Here is a 17,742-nt window from a genome sequence, read left to right as displayed (position 1 = left end):
TGCTTTGGGGGAAACCCCAATTATGTCACAGAAAAAATATCGATATATATCGAGTATCGCCATTCAGCTAGAAAATATTGAGATATGACTTTTGGTCCATATCGCCCAGCCCTAGATGTCGTGTCGTACTTCAACCTGCAGAAATGTAGACGCGGTCCTACCTGACTCGCTCCTCTCAGGGGCCTCCGTTTTCACCCCCACACCTTTGGGACTGGACACGCCTCGTATGGCCAGATTCTGCACCTAAAGATAACGAGACAGAGATTCAGGAACAAGTTCTATCAACTAGGGCTGGGGTTTGATTCAAATGTCAATAATTGATTTGATTCTGATTCTTAAGATTCAGAATCGATTATCAGGATTTAATTTGAATGAATTAATCAATGAATTTTTATTTCAAACATGTATATAAAAAAAATTAAAATAAAAAATAATAATAAACAGTAAAATCTTCATATTCACATATGTTCGAAAAAAGGAGTAGGAAGAAGTTTACACTTTTTCCTAGTTCCTACCGCTTTATAACACTATGAATTTACATTATTGTTAATATTATATCTACACAATATCCATATAAATATAGTCTATATAAAAATACTACGTAAACATGCCTATTACTACATAATTAATAATAAGTATATAAGTATATAGATAATATAAATATTACATAAATATTATATCAATATATAGAAAATACTATTCTATAAATCTATATAAATATACACTATATAAACTACATAAATATCCCTATATATATATATATATATATATATATATATATATATATATATATATATATATATATATATGCTACATATCTCATAAATATATAACATATATTACATAATTATAACTATCCCTCTCAACATATAATATATACTACTTAAAAATCCACATAAACTTATGGGGATTTAATCGGTTTTATTTCTTCCCACATTCCGTTTTTTATTTTTTCCATTTTCGGTTTTTAATTTTTGAGAATTAGATTTTTTGCATTTTATGCAAATATAACCCCAAGAAAGTATATAAAGCAATGAAATATAGACAATGTATGCAATTATAACTGAAAACATTAATGTTTTCATACTTTTAAACATATTCAAAGGCAAAAACATGGCAGTAGTTATTCTGGTGTCCAAAAAAACATTCCTTTTTTGGGCAAAAACAAAAAAAAATCCAAAAGTTATTTGTATGAAATAAATAACTCAAATATGCCTTTCAATATCCATTTAAAGTGCAAAAATAGAAAGAAATTGCAACAGCTCAACAGCGCATGTGTGTATTAAATTAAATGACGTGACTACTGGGATTAAAATTCACCGGGCGAAAATGTAATAAGGAAAAAATTAATAAAATCGATCTTTAGACATACGACACCGATTTTTAGGAATTAATATGAGAATCGATTTAGAATCGGAAAATCGATTTTTTCAACACAGGCCTAGTATCCACACAGCACAAAGCCCCGGCCCGTTTCCTGCACCGACCTGGTCGTTGTCTGACGGGATCTGGCTGCCGGAGGAGGAAGACGGAGCCGTTTCCTGTTGCTGGGTCTGCGGTTGCTGGGCGACGGTTGCCATGGCAGCCGTGGCTGCACCGCCGGGCATGAAGATGAGCTGGGAAGGGATGGGGGCCCTGAGGGAGCGGTTGACCTGCAGGAGGAGCGGAGCCAAACACAATGTACAACTTTCCAGCACGTCAAATTATTGTTCCATATACAGGACTGTCTCAGAAAATTAGAATATTGTGATAAAGTCCTTTATTTTCTGTAATGCAAAAATGTTATACATTCTGGATTGATTACAAATCAACTGAAATATTGCAAGCCTTTTATTATTTTAATATTGCTGATTATGGCTTACAGTTTAAGATTAAGATTCCCAGAATATTCTAATTTTTTTAGATAGGATATTTGAGTTTTCTTAAACTGTAAGCCATGATCAGCAATATTAAAATAATAAAAGGCTTGCAATACTTCAGTTGATTTTTAATTAATCCAGAATGAATGACATTTTTGTTTTTGTAATTGCATGACATCGTTATAAGTGATAGATTGAGCTAAGATTGTGTTCTTGAGTAATAGGATTATTTTCTTAATTATTGGTCTGTGCAGGTGTGGTAATAAGTATTCCATGGTAATAAGTGTACGTACATTCCCTGTTATAAGTACTACCTCATTTCATATGCACAGATTTCTTTATTTTATATATGTTTATATTATATATTTAACAAAACCGTGAGGATGATCACTGAATTATCAGTCATTTTACTTTAAGACTTGTTAAAGTTATCATTACGTCTGATTTCCAGAAAGTGTAAGGAGAGAAAGCACGGGTATACAGGACTGTCTCAGAAAATTAGAATATTGTGATTTTCTGTAATGCAATTAAAAAAACAAAAACGTCATACATTCTGGATTCATTACAAATCAACTGAAATATTGCAAGCCTTTTATTATTTTAATATTGCTGATCATGGCTTACAGCTTAAGAAAACTCAAATATCCTATCTCAAAAAATTTGAATATTCTGGGAATCTTAATCTTAAACTGTAAACCATAATCAGCAATATTAAAATAATAAAAGGCTTGCAATATTTCAGTTGATTTGTAATGAATCCAGAATGTATGACTTTTTTTTTTTATATATATAAATTGCATTACAGAAAATAAAGAACTTTATCACAATATTCTAATTTTCTGAGACAGTCCTGTATAAGAGATGTAACATGAAAAATAACTTTTTATTTGACAATTTCCACCTGTTTCAAGTAAATTTTCACTTGAAAAAAGTAGAAAAATCTGCCAGTAGAACAAGATTTATCTTCTCATTACAAGCAAAACAATCTTGTTCCACTGGCAGATTTTTCTACTTATTTCAAGTGAAAATCTACTCGAAACAGGTGAAAATTGTTGTTTTTTCCCGTGATGAGTCTTGTTTTAAGTGTAATGAGATTTTTTTGACTAAAAATGAGACATTTTAACTAGAAATAAGACAAATATTCTTGTTAAAATTTTGGGTTTTTGCAGTGAATACTGGATTACTAAAATATTGGATATCTGCAGCCCTACTCGTGGGTAAACGGGGGAAATCCTCCGGCGGGTCAAACTCACCCGCAGGTACATCTGGCCCTGGCCGCCGGCCGTCCCGCTGAGCAGCACGGACTGGCTGATGGTGGACGTGGCCGACGCCCCCATGGGGCGGCTGCTGGGCGTGGAGCTGGAGCCAGATCCAGCGCTGGCCTGGACCACAAAACACGTGTGACTTTTCATCAACTGTAAAGATCTTATTTACTTCTTTAAAGTGCATGTAGAGGTTGTACAGATGCAGCTGGTACGTAATCATCCTGGCAGGCCTCTAGGGGGCACTAGAGCAGGATTTATAGTCATACAATATACAATTATATACCAGATATCTTTCAGGTTTATGAATCAAAACACACAAATTCCCATCATTCAAATGTTCACGCCACCACAGAAAAAGTTGGATAAACTAATATATATATATATATATATATATGCCGTGATCTTTTTTTACTAGTTGTTTGTGTTGTATCTATTTTTTATTTTTTTTTGTTATTTTGTCTTTTCTTATTTTATTTTAAATTTTAAATTTTTACATTTTTTTTTTTATGGCATATATGATATGATATTGTGAGGAAGGGACAGGACTAAATAAGCGTTCTGCTTCCTCCTGTTCCCTCTACAACACATTGTTTTGCCGTTTTATTTTTGGATGAGACTGTTAAAATTGTTTTGCTTCTTTTTTATATTTTGAACTTTTTAAAATACTAATCAATTTTTAGAGGCAAATATTAACAAAAGTGAGTGACACAAATTAACATATCTTTAAAGATTCCTTCATGTCGACATGTGGAACTAGGGTTGCAAAGGGGTGGAAAATTCCCGGTAAATTTCCGGAAACTTTCCGGAAACTTTCCATGGGAAGTTAAGCTGGGGAATTTTGGAAATATTCCAAATTGGAAACTTTCCATGGGAATAATGGGAATTATTGGGAATTTATGGGAATTAACTGGAAATTGGGGGTAATTTAAACAAACTGTATCATATCCAAACATTAGCACCTAACTTACCAGCTAGCTAGCTACTGTGTTAATACATTTTTATTTAATATTTGCAAGTTAAACATTAATACCATTATAGATCAAATATGTTTACCCCATAATATTATCAAAACTTACTTGACTTTATATAGTCCGTGGGCTCAAATGTGTGGCTTCAATAGTCTTGTGCTTTGAGCTCAAATGTGTGGCCTCCAGGCTTCAAGAAATCACCTGGGCATGTGATGGAGGAATGCACAGTGCCTGTAGGGGGTGTGGCCTCAATAGCCCTGCAGTAAACTGTGTGCATGTGATGGAGGAATGCACAGTGCATGTAGGGGGCGTGGCCTCAATAGCCCTGCAGTAAGCAATGTGCTGTGTGCATGTGATTGAGGAGTGTACTAGCATTAAATCTGGTTGTTTTAGCCAAGACTATGCTACAATATATCCCCCCCAACTATATTTAAGTTCCCTGTTAAGGGCCAACGTTCAATTCTGTAAATTTCTTATTTATTCCCGTTAATTCCCGTTAATTCCCATGGAAAGTTTCCAACTTTGAAAATTCCTGGAATTTTGCAACCCTATGTGGAACAAATAAGAAACCAACTAACTGGCCAATATGAGGGGCTACAATTAGAAAACCTCAGGTTAGTTCTCATATCTTGGAAGTTAAAGGCAATAGAAATATTATTCTTACTTCCTCTGACTAGATATTTTATCAAATCAACAGTTTTAAAAATCTAACTTCTCCTCATCGTTTTGTATAGTTCAACCTGCTGTGTGTCGCATCCAGACAGCAATGATTCAAAAGTTATCAGATTTGTCAAAGTGTTACATGAAAATGACAATTAATGGGTTTGTGGCCATTTGATTCAAAATTTTAAGAAACATAACTGAACTGATCATTCTGGCATTGTGTTTATGTCCAGATTGGGTCAAATTTCATCACCGAGGGAGAACTAATGAACTGTGCACTGCAAAAACTCAAAATCTTAACAAGAATATTTGTCTTATTTCTAGTAAAAATGTCTCATTTTTTGCCAAAAAAAAATCTTATTACATTTAAAACAAGACTCATCACTGAAAAAAACAACAATTTTCACCTGTTTCAAGTAGATTTTCACTTAAAATAAGTACAAAAATCTGCCAGTGGAACAAGATTTTTTTGCTTGTAATGAGAAGATAAATCTTGTCCCACTGGCAGATTTTTCTACTTATTTCAAGTGAAAATTTACTTGAAAAAGGTGAAAATTGTCAAATAACAAGTTATTTTTCCTTACACATTCTGGAAATCAGACGTAATAATAACTTTAATAAATCTTAAAGTAAAAAGACTGATAATTCAGTGATCATCCTCACCGTTTTGTTAGATATATAATATAAACGTATATAAAATAAAGAAATCTGTGCATATGAAATGATAAATAAATCTTAAAATCTTGTTCCACATGCAGATTTTTCTACTTATTTCAAGTGAAAATTTACTTGAAACAGGTGAAAATTGTCAAATAACAAGTTGTTTTTCTGGTAATGAGATTTTTTTGACTAAAAATGAGACATTTTAACTAGAAATAAAACAAATATTCCTGGTAAGATTTTGAGTTTTTGCAGTGTGCATCTCTCTCGCTGCCACTCTGCTTCCTGTAGACCCTGATGTTTTGCATCTCGTGGTCACATTTCCAACTTTCCAAGTGACTAAAACTGGATGAAAAGGTTTAATAATAACTTAAAAGCTAAATTCGTCTCACTGCGGTGCAGATCTTGACATTTGCTGCAGAAAACGATGCAGAGATGCCCCAGAGAATCAAGAGTTTTGAATATGTTTAAACAGCTTTGTTTAAACAAAGTTATTTCGCTCTAAGCAAAACAAGAGGACGTACAGATGTGGTGCTGGTGGTCTGAGACGCGCTGCTGGTGGAGGGACTCGACTGACGACTGGCGGCCAGAGTAGCCTTGAATTAAGAAGAAGAGGGGAAAAAAAAAACAGGAACAAAAAAAAAAAAAAAGGAAAAAAAAAGAGGGAAACCACATGAAAAGTTTCAGTCTTCACTCAGATGCAAACAGTGTTTACAGAGGCTGTCGTGGTGGAAGGAAACATAGCTCTTTGTTGCGGTCGCAACAACCACTTCTCACATTGCAGCGCGTCCAGCGCAGCTGAGACGCTGCACCCACGGCTGCAGCTGGTGCTGCACATTTACATTTTACTCTGCTGTTCCTCTTATATCCTGGCTCCTTTTGATTTATGTCAGTATTATTGAAAACTCCAATAAAGTCCCTACTAGGAATGGGTGATATTTTACCGTTCACAATAAACCGTCAAAACAATTCCCCACGGTAAGAATTTGTCATCTCGCGGTAAAAACGATAAATTACCGTTGATGATGTTTTTGTGTAAAACTGATTTATGGTTCTGTGTTAAATCCACACACAACGTACGTGAAGGAAGGAAGGAAGGAAGGAAGGAAGGAAGGAAGGAAGGAAGGAAGGAAGGAAGGAAGGAAGGAAGGAAGGAAGGAAGGAAGGAAGGAAGGAAATGAGCCAGAAAGAAAGAAAGAAAGAATCTCCTAAAATATGAAAGAAAGAAAGAAAGAAAGAAAAGAAAGAAAGAATCTCCTAAAATATGAAAGAAAGAAAGAAAGAAAGAAACTCCTAAAATATGAAAGAAAGAAAGAAAGAAAGAAACTCCTAAAATATGAAAGAAAGAAAGAAAGAAAGAAAGAAAGAAAGAAAGAAAGAAAGAAACTCCTAAAATATGAAAGAAAGAAAGAAAGAAACTCCTAAAATATGAAAGAAAGAAAGAAAGAAAGAAAGAAAGAAAGAAAGAAAGAAAGAAAGAAAGAAAGAAAGAAAGAAAGAAAGAAAGAAAGAAACTCCTAAAATATGAAAGAAAGAAAGAAAGAAAGAAACTCCTAAAATATGAAAGAAAGAAAGAAAGAAAGAAAGAAAGAAAGAAAGAAAGAAAGAAAGAAAGAAAGAAAGAAAGAAAGAAAGAAAGAAAGAAAGAAAGAAAGAAAGAAAGAAAGAAAGAAAGAAAGAAAGAAAGAAAGAAACTCCTAAAATATGAAAGAAAGAAAGAAAGAAAGAAAGAAAGAAACTCCTAAAATATGAAAGAAAGAAAGAAAGAAAGAAAGAAAGAAACTCCTAAAATATGAAAGAAAGAAAGAAAGAAAGAAAGAAAGAAACTCCTAAAATATGAAAGAAAGAAAGAAAGAAAGAAAGAAACTCCTAAAATATGAAAGAAAGAAAGAAAGAAAGAAACTCCTAAAATATGAAAGAAAGAAAGAAAGAAAGAAAGAAAGAAACTCCTAAAATATGAAAGAAAGAAAGAAAGAAAGAAAGAAAGAATCTCCTAAAATACGAAAGAAAGAAAGAAAGAAAGAAAGAATCTCCTAAAATATGAAAGAAAGAAAGAAAGAAAGAATCTCCTAAATTATGAAAGAAAGAAAGAAAGAAAGAAAGAAAGAAAGAAAGAAAGAAAGAAAGAAAGAATCTCCTAAAATATGAAAGAAAGAAAGAAAGAATCTCCTAAAATATGAAAGAAAGAAAGAAAGAAAGAAAGAAAAAAAGAAAGAATCTCCTAAAATACGAAAGAAAGAAAGAAAGAAAGAAAGAAAGAATCTCCTAAAATATGAAAGAAAGAAAGAAAGAAAGAAAGAAAGAAACTCCTAAAATATGAAAGAAAGAAAGAAAGAAAGAAACTCCTAAAATATGAAAGAAAGAAAGAAAGAATCTCCTAAAATATGAAAGAAAGAAAGAAAGAAAGAAAGAAAGAAAGAAAGAAAGAATCTCCTAAAATACGAAAGAAAGAAAGAAAGAAAGAAAGAAAGAATCTCCTAAAATACGAAAGAAAGAAAGAAAGAAAGAATCTCCTAAAATACGAAAGAAAGAAAGAAAGAAAGAATCTCCTAAAATATGAAAGAAAGAAAGAAAGAAAGAAAGAAACTCCTAAAATATGAAAGAAAGAAAGAAAGAAAGAAACTCCTAAAATATGAAAGAAAGAAAGAAAGAAAGAAACTCCTAAAATATGAAAGAAAGAAAGAAAGAATCTCCTAAAATATGAAAGAAAGAAAGAAAGAAAGAAAGAAAGAAAGAAAGAAAGAAAGAAAGAATCTCCTAAAATACGAAAGAAAGAAAGAAAGAAAGAATCTCCTAAAATACGAAAGAAAGAAAGAAAGAAAGAATCTCCTAAAATATGAAAGAAAGAAAGAAAGAAAGAAAGAAAGAAACTCCTAAAATATGAAAGAAAGAAAGAAAGAAACTCCTAAAATATGAAAGAAAGAAAGAAAGAAACTCCTAAAATATGAAAGAAAGAAAGAAAGAAAGAAAGAAAGAAAGAAAGAAAGAAAGAAAGAAAGAAAGAAAGAAAGAAAGAAAGAAAGAAAGAAAGAAAGAAAGAAAGAAAGAAAGAAAGAAAGAAAGAAAGAAACTCCTAAAATATGAAAGAAAGAAAGAAAGAAAGAATCTCCTAAAATACGAAAGAAAGAAAGAAAGAAAGAAAGAAAGAATCTCCTAAAATACGAAAGAAAGAAAGAAAGAAAGAATCTCCTAAAATATGAAAGAAAGAAAGAAAGAAACTCCTAAAATATGAAAGAAAGAAAGAAAGAAACTCCTAAAATACGAAAGAAAGAAAGAAAGAAACTCCTAAAATACGAAAGAAAGAAAGAAAGAAAGAAAGAAAGAAAGAAAGAAAGAAGGATAAATTCCCGTTGATACGTTTTTGTGTAACAAACATGGCGGATCTGAGTCATTCCAGTTTTGCAGTACAGGTGTAACTCATTTAATTGGTTTTTATTAATTCAATTTAATTGGTGTAGTTTAGTAGCATTTAGTATCTTTTACAGCAGTGTTTTGGCTCCAAAGACTGAATGTGGTGATAGATTTATAGTTAAAAAGATGGAGTTGAATTGGTATTTTTTTTTATCGTCATTTTTATCGTTATCGGGATAAATACCAGAAATTATCGTGATACATTTTTTAGTCCATATCGCCCATCCCTAGTCCCTACACATAAAGTTGGGTTGAATGTAGTGATGCATCGAAATGAAAATTTGTGGCCGAAACCGAACAATGTTTCTTCGCAGTTTTTCATTTATTTTGCCAATTTTTTCACCATTGCATAAATCAAATAAATGTGCAGTGAAATACCCGCCAGTCACAATTTGTCTTACTGTACTTATTGTATTCTTTCTCATAATCCTTTTTCATTTTCTCCCGTTCAAATCCAGTTAAATCAGGTCGCGATGGGGCTGATCTCCGCAATTTGAAGCCTTGGATAATAATTGTAAAAATCTGGGTTATTTTCTTGGAGGATCTCGTCAAACATATCAGACAGTGACTACGTTTACATGCAGTCAAAATTCGGGTTATTGCTAATATTCCGGTTACTGAAACATTGGGAATATTCCGTTTACATGGTGATTAATCATTCTGGATATCTGGATCAAACCAGCGACGCACAGAGAACATCATGGCGCAATTCCCGTCATTTCTGCTTCTTCTTCCTGTATCCAAATTCAAAACAAATGCTGCTTCGCGCAACTTTTCTCTCACCTTCTTGTAAATCTTCTATCCCGGTACTTTCTACCGTCTACAAATGCAGAAATGTTCATATCCTTCATTACATTTATGAAGTGATTAGTCTCCTCCTGGTCTTGTGTTTCTCCGTGTTTATAAGAACTTCCTGGACTCAAAAGACCAGGATTTCTTGCGAAAAGAACATGCGCAGAAAACAAATTCATGTTCCGTTTGATGGGGATATTCTGTTTGGCGTTTACATGACCGAATATTCAGGTTTTAAAAGGAGTAACCCAGGGGTCAAAGGGAGCAAATTGGGGTTATTCAAAGGGGTTATTGGTGTTTACATGGCCGTGCAAATCCGGGTTATTGCCAATATTCGGGTTTTAAAAGGGTTATTGATGCATGTAAAGGCAGTCACTGAGGGTTCTCCACCGCATCGCTAGTATAAGCCCTTTTCTCTGCTGTGCGTCCCGTCACCGTCTCCATCACCAAGCGGCTTTCCCAATTCCAACTCAGCCTGGATCATTTCTCGTGTCCTCTGCTTTTTCCCACATCCAAGTAAAGATCTGACATGCTGACATTTAACACCGCACGCCCCGCACGCCACGCTGTTCGATTGCGTCATCTAGGGCTGTGCGATTAATCGATTTTAAATCTAAATCGGATTTATTAATCAAGACGATGTTAAAAAAAGGAAAATCGATTTTCCTTTCTCTTTTTCATATAGCTGGAAAAGAAGAAGAGAGCTGGCTGCATTACAGACAGAGCTTTTGTTTGGTCAAGAAAATTGTAAATGTTGTCACTTTCTTTAAAAATAAAGATAAAATATTTTAAACAATTTATTCCATTGTCTTTTGTAGTTTTACCAAAAAAATCGAAAATCGGGTTTTCAGAAAAAAAAAAAAAAAAAAAAAAAAAAAAAAAATCGCCCAGCCCTAGCGTCATCTAAACACGCCGTTATTAATTGTTCGGTTTTTTCCCCACTTATTCCACCGAACACTGAAAGTGTTTTTTTGCTATTTTCGGCCGAACAATTTCGGTTACCGAACATTCGGTGCATCACTAGTTGAATGCTTTTGAAAAGACCTGTAACACACACACACACACACACACACACACACCTTGACTTGTTGCACGGCAGCCAGGTTCTGCAGCTGGGCACTGTTGATCTGCTGCTGCAGCATCAGCTGCTGGAAGTACTGAGCTGCGTTCGGTTGTCTCTGCAGAGCCTGCAGGGCCTGGACGGAGGGGCAGAGGGAAATCATCATTAGAAAAGGGATGTAAAACGGGTTAAAAAGGTGAGAATAGGGACATGTAGATGGAAAGTGAGAAGAGAGGATAGAGGGAAAGGTTTGTGGACGGAAAGAGGGCTAAGACTAGAGTTGTCCCGATCAGGATTTTTTAGCTCCCGATCACTTGAGTTTGAGTTTCTGCCGATCTCGATTTTTCCCGATTCGATCACTTTTTTTGGCTCCCGATACTTTTTCCTGATTAGATACATTTCGGCAATGAATAAAAATAAATAAATAAATAAATAAAAAAAAAGGAGGACTAAAATTCAAATTATCCCGTTTCTTTTATTGTCCATTGGAGAACAACATGGACATACAGGACTGTCTCAGAAAATTAGAATATTGTGATAAAGTTCTTGATTTTCTGTAATGCAATTTAAAAAAACCTAAAATGTCATACATTCTGGATTCATTACAAATCAACTGGAATATTGCAAGCCTTTTATTATTTTAATATTGCTGATTATGGTTTACACTTTAAGATTAAGATTCCCAGAATATTCTAATTTTTTGAGATAGGATATTTGAGTTTTCTTAAGCTGCTAAACCTTGCAATATTTCAGTTGATTTGTACAACTTTTCAGCACGTAAAATTATTGTTCCATATACAGGACTGTCTCAGAAAATTTGAATATTGTGATTTTCTGTAATGCAATTAAAAAAACCTAAAATGTCATCCATTCTGGATTCATTACAAATCAACTGAAATATTGCAAGCCTTTTATTATTTTAATATTGCTGATCATGGCTTACAGCTTAAGAAAACTCAAATATCCTATCTCAAAAAAATAGAATATTCTGGGAATCTTAATCTTAAAGTGTAAACCATAATCAGCAATATTAAAATAATAAAAGGCTTGCAATATTTCAGTTGATTTGTAATGAATCCAGAATGTATGACATTTTAGGTTTTTTTTAAATTGCATTACAGAAAATAAAGAACTTTATCACAATATTCAAATTTTCTGAGACAGTCCTGTATATTTCAACAAAGCTTATCAGAACTGGTGCCACAAAATGTAAAAACATGAAATTGTAAACTTGAACAAAAAGTGCAGAATAGTGCAATAACAAAAACAAATAAATGTAACTTCAAAAGAGGTAGTTGAATGACATCCAGTCAAACTCACAAACACAAGAAAATTAAACTACTTTTTGGCTTAACCTTAGTGCAACATTCTGAATGGATGAAATGAAGCAGCAGCTTAATGAACATGAACAGATAGAACATTTCACAATTCAAACATCGGACCAAAAATACAGACCACTCGACAAGCCCTTATGGGTTTTTTTGGTTCCTACTGCACATTTTTTCTGTTACATTGTATTTCTTTTTTTGTTGTTTCCTTTTTTTTTTCTACATGCCGTTTGTCTGAATTTTTGGCAGTTGTATATTTTTTTTATGTGCAAATAAATAAATAAATAAAAATAATAAGAAGTAGTTTCGCTTACTTCGCCACTTCCGGACGCCGGCTGGAAGTTACGTTAAATGCAACGATATATAAAACGATTTAATATATATTAAAAACATTAATAACTAAGTATGTCCCGATACTTTTTTGGCCAATACCGTTTTCTTTCTTTTTTTTTTTAATGCCATGATCGGGCAACACTAGCTAACACAATATGAAGGTTGCAAGGAAAGACTTTGCAGGGCGAGCTGAGCAGACATTAGGGCGGAGGGAGCAGCGAGGGAGGGAAGCTGCAGCTCCGTCCTGCCAGCTGCCTGATGTATGAGAAGGGGCTCGTACGGTAATAAGTAGATGGATGAAAGCGAGCGCAGCGGGTTGGATTACTACGTGCGTGGCGACAAAGACAGATGGCTGTGTACAGTGACAGAGACCTGGGAGAACAACGCCGAGCCTCTGGCAAGACGGCATGATTTAAGCTCTGCCTCCCTGATTCACTCCTCATCGCTTTCTGTCCATCATCTTACCAGCAAGTCAACACAAATGAGCCCCAGCTTTTGGCCCCAACTTTTACAATTTAGCCAAAGGCACAAATTAGGCATTAAAAGAGAGAATTACAATGAACAATTAAAGCTGCAAGCAGCGATGAACGGGCCCTCGCACTCACGGCCACAAAATTATTCTAGGGGGCGCTGTTGAGCCGTTTTGCCACGCCCATTAATGCAAACCATGAAATATTAAATGTATCGCCAGGCCTGGCTTGCGTGCAAAATTTGGTGACTTTTAGGGAACTATCAAATATGGACCAATCAGATGAAGGGGGGGCACGCTTTTTGGCGTCTAGCGCCGCCAAGGTAACACTTTTGAAAGAGAAAAGTAATGCGTGTAGTTGCAGGATGGAGACGCACATTTTGATGTATAACACACCTGGGTGCACGTTATGGTTCGGGCCGTATTAATTCTCGAAGGAATGGCATAAATTGCGCCAAAATTACACGATTAATTCAGAATGTTCAAAATGGCCGACTTCCTGTTCGGTTTCGGCCATGGCGCCAAGAGACTTTTCTTTAAGTAGCGACATGATACAGGTGTGTACCGATTTTCGTTCATGTACATCAAACCGTATTATGGGGCTTGAGGCACAAAATTTTTTCTGTCTGAACCAATCAGATGAAGGGTGGGCTTGCTGTTTGGCGTCTAGCGTCGCCACGGTAACGCTTTTGAAAGAGAAAAGTAATGCGCGTAGTCACAGGATGGAGACGCACATTTTGACGTATAACACACCTGGGTGCATGTTACGGTTCGGGAGAAGAAACGGCCGAAGAATTACCAAAATTACACGATAATTCAAAATGGCCGACATCCTGTTCGGTTTCGGCCATGGCTCCAAGAGACTTTTCTTTAAGTTGTGACATGATACAGGTGGGTACCGATTTCCGTGCATGTACGTCAAACCGTATTGTGGGGCTTGAGGCACAAAGTTTTCTAGGGTGTGCTGTTGAGCCGTTAGGCCACGCCCATTAATGCTCAAACCATTAAATATAAAATTTTTCGCCAGGCCTGGCTTGCATGCAAAATTTGGTGACTTTTGGGCACGTTTAGGGGGAAAAAAGGCCTTCATTTTGTTGGAAAAATAAAAAAAAAACAAAAGAAAATTCCTAGATACAATAGGGCCTTTGCACTGTCACTGCTCGGGCCCTAATAAGATACAATTTGTGCCACGTAGTCATGACTCTTAATAACCATTCATAAAACTTCAAAATTGAAATAAGCACGGACTAAAAACTCCCTGGAGTCTCATTTTAAAGTCTAGACCTGTATTTGTGCTCTCTAATCCAGGCTTGCAGCCACAGTAACAGCTCTGCATGCACGAGTCCGGCCACTAGACCATTATCTACCTGACACACTTCCAGTTTCATGCATAACTGAGAACATGAGACGTGAGATGGTGCAGGTTGCTTAAAAGCCACGGAACAAGTGAGAACATCGCATCCCAGGACTGTGAATAAAGAGCCTCTGTAGGAGAAAGCACCGCAAATGGAAGCAATTACATAAAAGCAGCTGAATCTAACGTCATTCGCTGGTTGCGTCGAGAACTTAAATTCAGTCCCAAAGAGCCATTTCAAGCTGGTCCAAATACTGGAGCAAACTGCACACATTTTTATGTTTTATGCTCCCCATTCCTCGACATAAATCTGCCATAAAGATAGTTGATAGGACTCTCGAGTTCATAAAATTCACACTTATTTCCACATTTGCAACTCAGTGGAACAGAGAAAAATGACATTTAGACAGAGCTTTACATTAATAGAACACATTACATTCACCTGCTGTAAAGAAGCCCATGATAATCATTTAAATGTTGGCAATGATTTTAGTTTTTGTGTTGCACATCTCTTATCAAATCTAAATTACTTGTATAGACCCCTTTCCAGCCTACGTCATCACAGGATGCGCGCGCATTGTTGCGGCAGAAGAGCGGTAGAAGTTGTATGAGTTTGAATGGAGCGAGGGAAGATTTGTTTCTTAAGTTGCGTTATTGGAGTTGAAGTAACGTTATAGAAGAACAACATGCCCACCAGCTGTTGTGTGTACGGGTGTACAAATCGAAATCCTGAGGAACATACATTTTTTGCAATTCCCAGAGGAATAATGATGATATTGTTATTGTGTGTGCTAGTCTCACAAACCTTAGTAAAAGTGTTGTTCTGAATAAATCCTAGAAATAAGGGTTCTGAATAATAACATCAAGTCTTGACATTTTTTTATTTTCTCATCAGTGATTTGGAGCTGTGACTATGAATTGAATATCAGCCATTAATGATTTACTTGACTATTAAAATTTTGCTAATAAACTACCGGAGTTATTTGTTTTTTCTCACTGATTGTGTAAATGTATTGATTATTTTCTCTTTTTAAAGCTACAAACATCCAACTTCCACAGCTGTAAATATGCTGCACAAATATACATATATTCACTATATGTGTTGTATATCAAACTCAGGTATATTATAGATATATTAATCCCCACAAACCCTCAAATAAAAATAATGAATTTACCTAAAAATAATGAACTAAGTTTTAAAAAACAGTATTTTGCATTATATGCCTTTTAATGTTTTTCTTTTTATCATATTAGTGGGAATAGGTTTCTGTAAATTAATGGTGATAATGTGAGATGCAGGATGGACAATAAAGCTCATATAATTTTTAATTTTTTTTAAAATAACTATCAACTTCATTCAGCCAGCACAGACAAAGGTACACATGACATGGCTTTCATTCAAAGGCAATGCTTAATGAAACTCATTAAGAAACAAAGGGGACACAGTAAATTAACAAAAATAATAAGATAAATTAAATAAATATGAAATAATAAAATAACTTAAATGTCTAGTGTATAAAATACATTCAGTTGTCATAATTCTTTACAAACTTCAGCTGTGACAGCTGCTGACAGTGTCGCAGCTTCTGAGTGTAAACACTAGGTTTCTCAACCAAATACAGATGAATATCCGGCCATTGGACATCGGGCCACTTTGTGATATCTTCCTCCGGGAAGGAAGTTGCTTTCCATCCGCCAAAGTTAGTTTAGTAACGTCATTTCCACGATCTTTTTCCGTCAATCGGCTGGTGTAAACTGTCATGAACTCCGTCTTTCTGCCGCAACAATGCGCACGCAGCTTGCCTATGTCATACTTGTTTACAAACACGGAAAGGGGTCTATACAACAGACTCACATTAGCAGCAAAGCCTCTAGTGGCCAGTTGAGGAACTGCAACAAATCTTATTTTCAAATGGAAGTGAGGTGGTTGGCATTTAGTTAAAGTGTCTCCAGAAACCGTGCCATCTCTTGGCGTCAACATGTTCCTCCGAGGCCGCTTTGTTGCTCGCTACTGCCACACATGGCAGAAACTGGTATTACAAGGCTAGACGTTTATTTAGCACGCTAACTCGCTATCTCAGCAGCCAAATACATTTCACTCTCTTGCACTTTCTAGGTTATTTTGGGATATTTTAACCTACAATCTTATACACTAATAAAATGGATTAAGTTAGTAAAAAAAAAAAAAAAAAAAGTGAAATTAATTATCAATTAAAATGTGCAGCTGCCAAATAATTAAAATTGTCTTGGTAATACAGAACATTTCTGGGTCAACTTTGCCCAAAAATTAGATAATGATATAATATATAGTACTTGCCTTGCATTTAATTAGATCCGTGCAAATAATAAATAAAAATCTTGCGTCGCCACGGTAACGCTTTTGAAAGAGAAAAGTAATGCACATCGTCGCAGGATGGAGACGCACATTTTGATGTATAACACACCTGGGTGCACGTTACGGTTCGGGCCGCATTAACGGCCGAAGGAATGGCATAAATTGCACCAAAATTACACTATTAATTCAAAATGGCCGACTTCCTGTTCAGTTTCGGCCATGGCTCCAAGAGACTTTTCTTTAAGTTGCAACATGATACAGGTGTGTACCGATTTTCGTGCATGTACGTCAAACCGTATTGTGGGGCTTGAGGGACAAAGTTTTCTAGGGGGCGCTGTTGAGCCATTAGGCCACGCCCATTAATGCAAACCATTAAATATCACATTTTTCTCCAGGCCTGGCTTGCATGCAAAATTTGGTGACTTTTGGGGCACATTTAGAAGGCAAAAAGGCCCTCATTTCGTCGGAAGAAGGAAAAAAAATTCCAACAGATACAATAGCACCGTCAGTGCTCGGGCCCTATAAAGCCTGAGTCTCAATCCAGACAAGGACCAGACAAGATATCCTAATTTCCAGGATCTGAAACTAAGACGACTAATCCTCACAATGACATCTGTACATTTAACGATAGAAAAGCGCACCGACCTGCACCGCTTGTCTTTCGTAGAGAGACATGGAGTTCATGGGCGAGGAGCGAGCGCTCGTCCCCGACGCCGCGCTGCCGTTGGTCGACGCTCCCTGCTGGTTCTGCTCTCCGTTCGTCTCCATGGCTGCTGGGGAGACAGACAGGCAGTTCATCAGGCACTGAAACGCTACATTTATGCTCTACAAGCTGGGTGGACAGATAGAATAATAAAACATTAAAATAAATGAAAAATCCCCTCCACTTATGTCCGTTTTTGACCAATACGGCTTCTCAGCGAGTTAAGAGACTGCGCTAAACTGATACCATGTTTCACTGAGCCGAGGATGTTGACGCTGACCGACTGATAAAGGTCAAACCAACATGAATGAAAGCCCTTCAATCCCAAAACTGTCTACTTCTTTCAGTAGGATCTTTTTTTTTTTAACACAAGCCTTCACCACATTTGGTTTCTGATGGAAACTAAGCTCCTACGACGGAGTATTAGGGCCAAACAAAAAAACAAAAAAAGGAAATTACGAGAATAAAGTCATAATGTAATGAGAATAAAGTCGTAATATTACGAGAATAAAGTCGTAATATTACGAGAATAAAGTCGTAAT

At 35.5% G+C, this 17,742-nt stretch overlaps 1 protein-coding gene across 4 annotated transcripts in view; it reads right to left on the bottom strand.

The window, feature by feature from the left end:
* LOC133460753 (polyhomeotic-like protein 1) overlaps nt 1-17,742 on the bottom strand; it is a 55,584-nt gene that overhangs the window by 30,489 nt on the left and 7,353 nt on the right. For 2 of the 4 annotated variants that reach the window (XM_061741500.1, XM_061741502.1), the window contains exons 2-7: nt 17,143-17,267; nt 10,698-10,814; nt 5,940-6,011; nt 3,113-3,241; nt 1,488-1,652; nt 162-243 (exon numbers count right to left, since the gene is read on the bottom strand). In XM_061741500.1, coding sequence (XP_061597484.1) covers nt 162-243; nt 1,488-1,652; nt 3,113-3,241; nt 5,940-6,011; nt 10,698-10,814; nt 17,143-17,265 — 688 coding nt within the window. In that variant the 5' untranslated portion in view covers nt 17,266-17,267. Of the gene's footprint in view, nt 1-161; nt 244-1,487; nt 1,653-3,112; nt 3,242-5,939; nt 6,012-10,697; nt 10,815-17,142; nt 17,271-17,742 lie in introns of all 4 variants that reach the window. The other 2 variants (XM_061741501.1, XM_061741503.1) reach the window with 2 other exon arrangements.

This window comes from Cololabis saira, chromosome 15 (assembly GCF_033807715.1).
Source record: "Cololabis saira isolate AMF1-May2022 chromosome 15, fColSai1.1, whole genome shotgun sequence".
In the NCBI taxonomy this organism is placed as follows: domain Eukaryota; kingdom Metazoa; phylum Chordata; class Actinopteri; order Beloniformes; family Belonidae; genus Cololabis; species Cololabis saira.
Note: the sequence above shows the minus strand (reverse complement) of the source record. Positions and strands in the feature narration are given on the sequence as shown.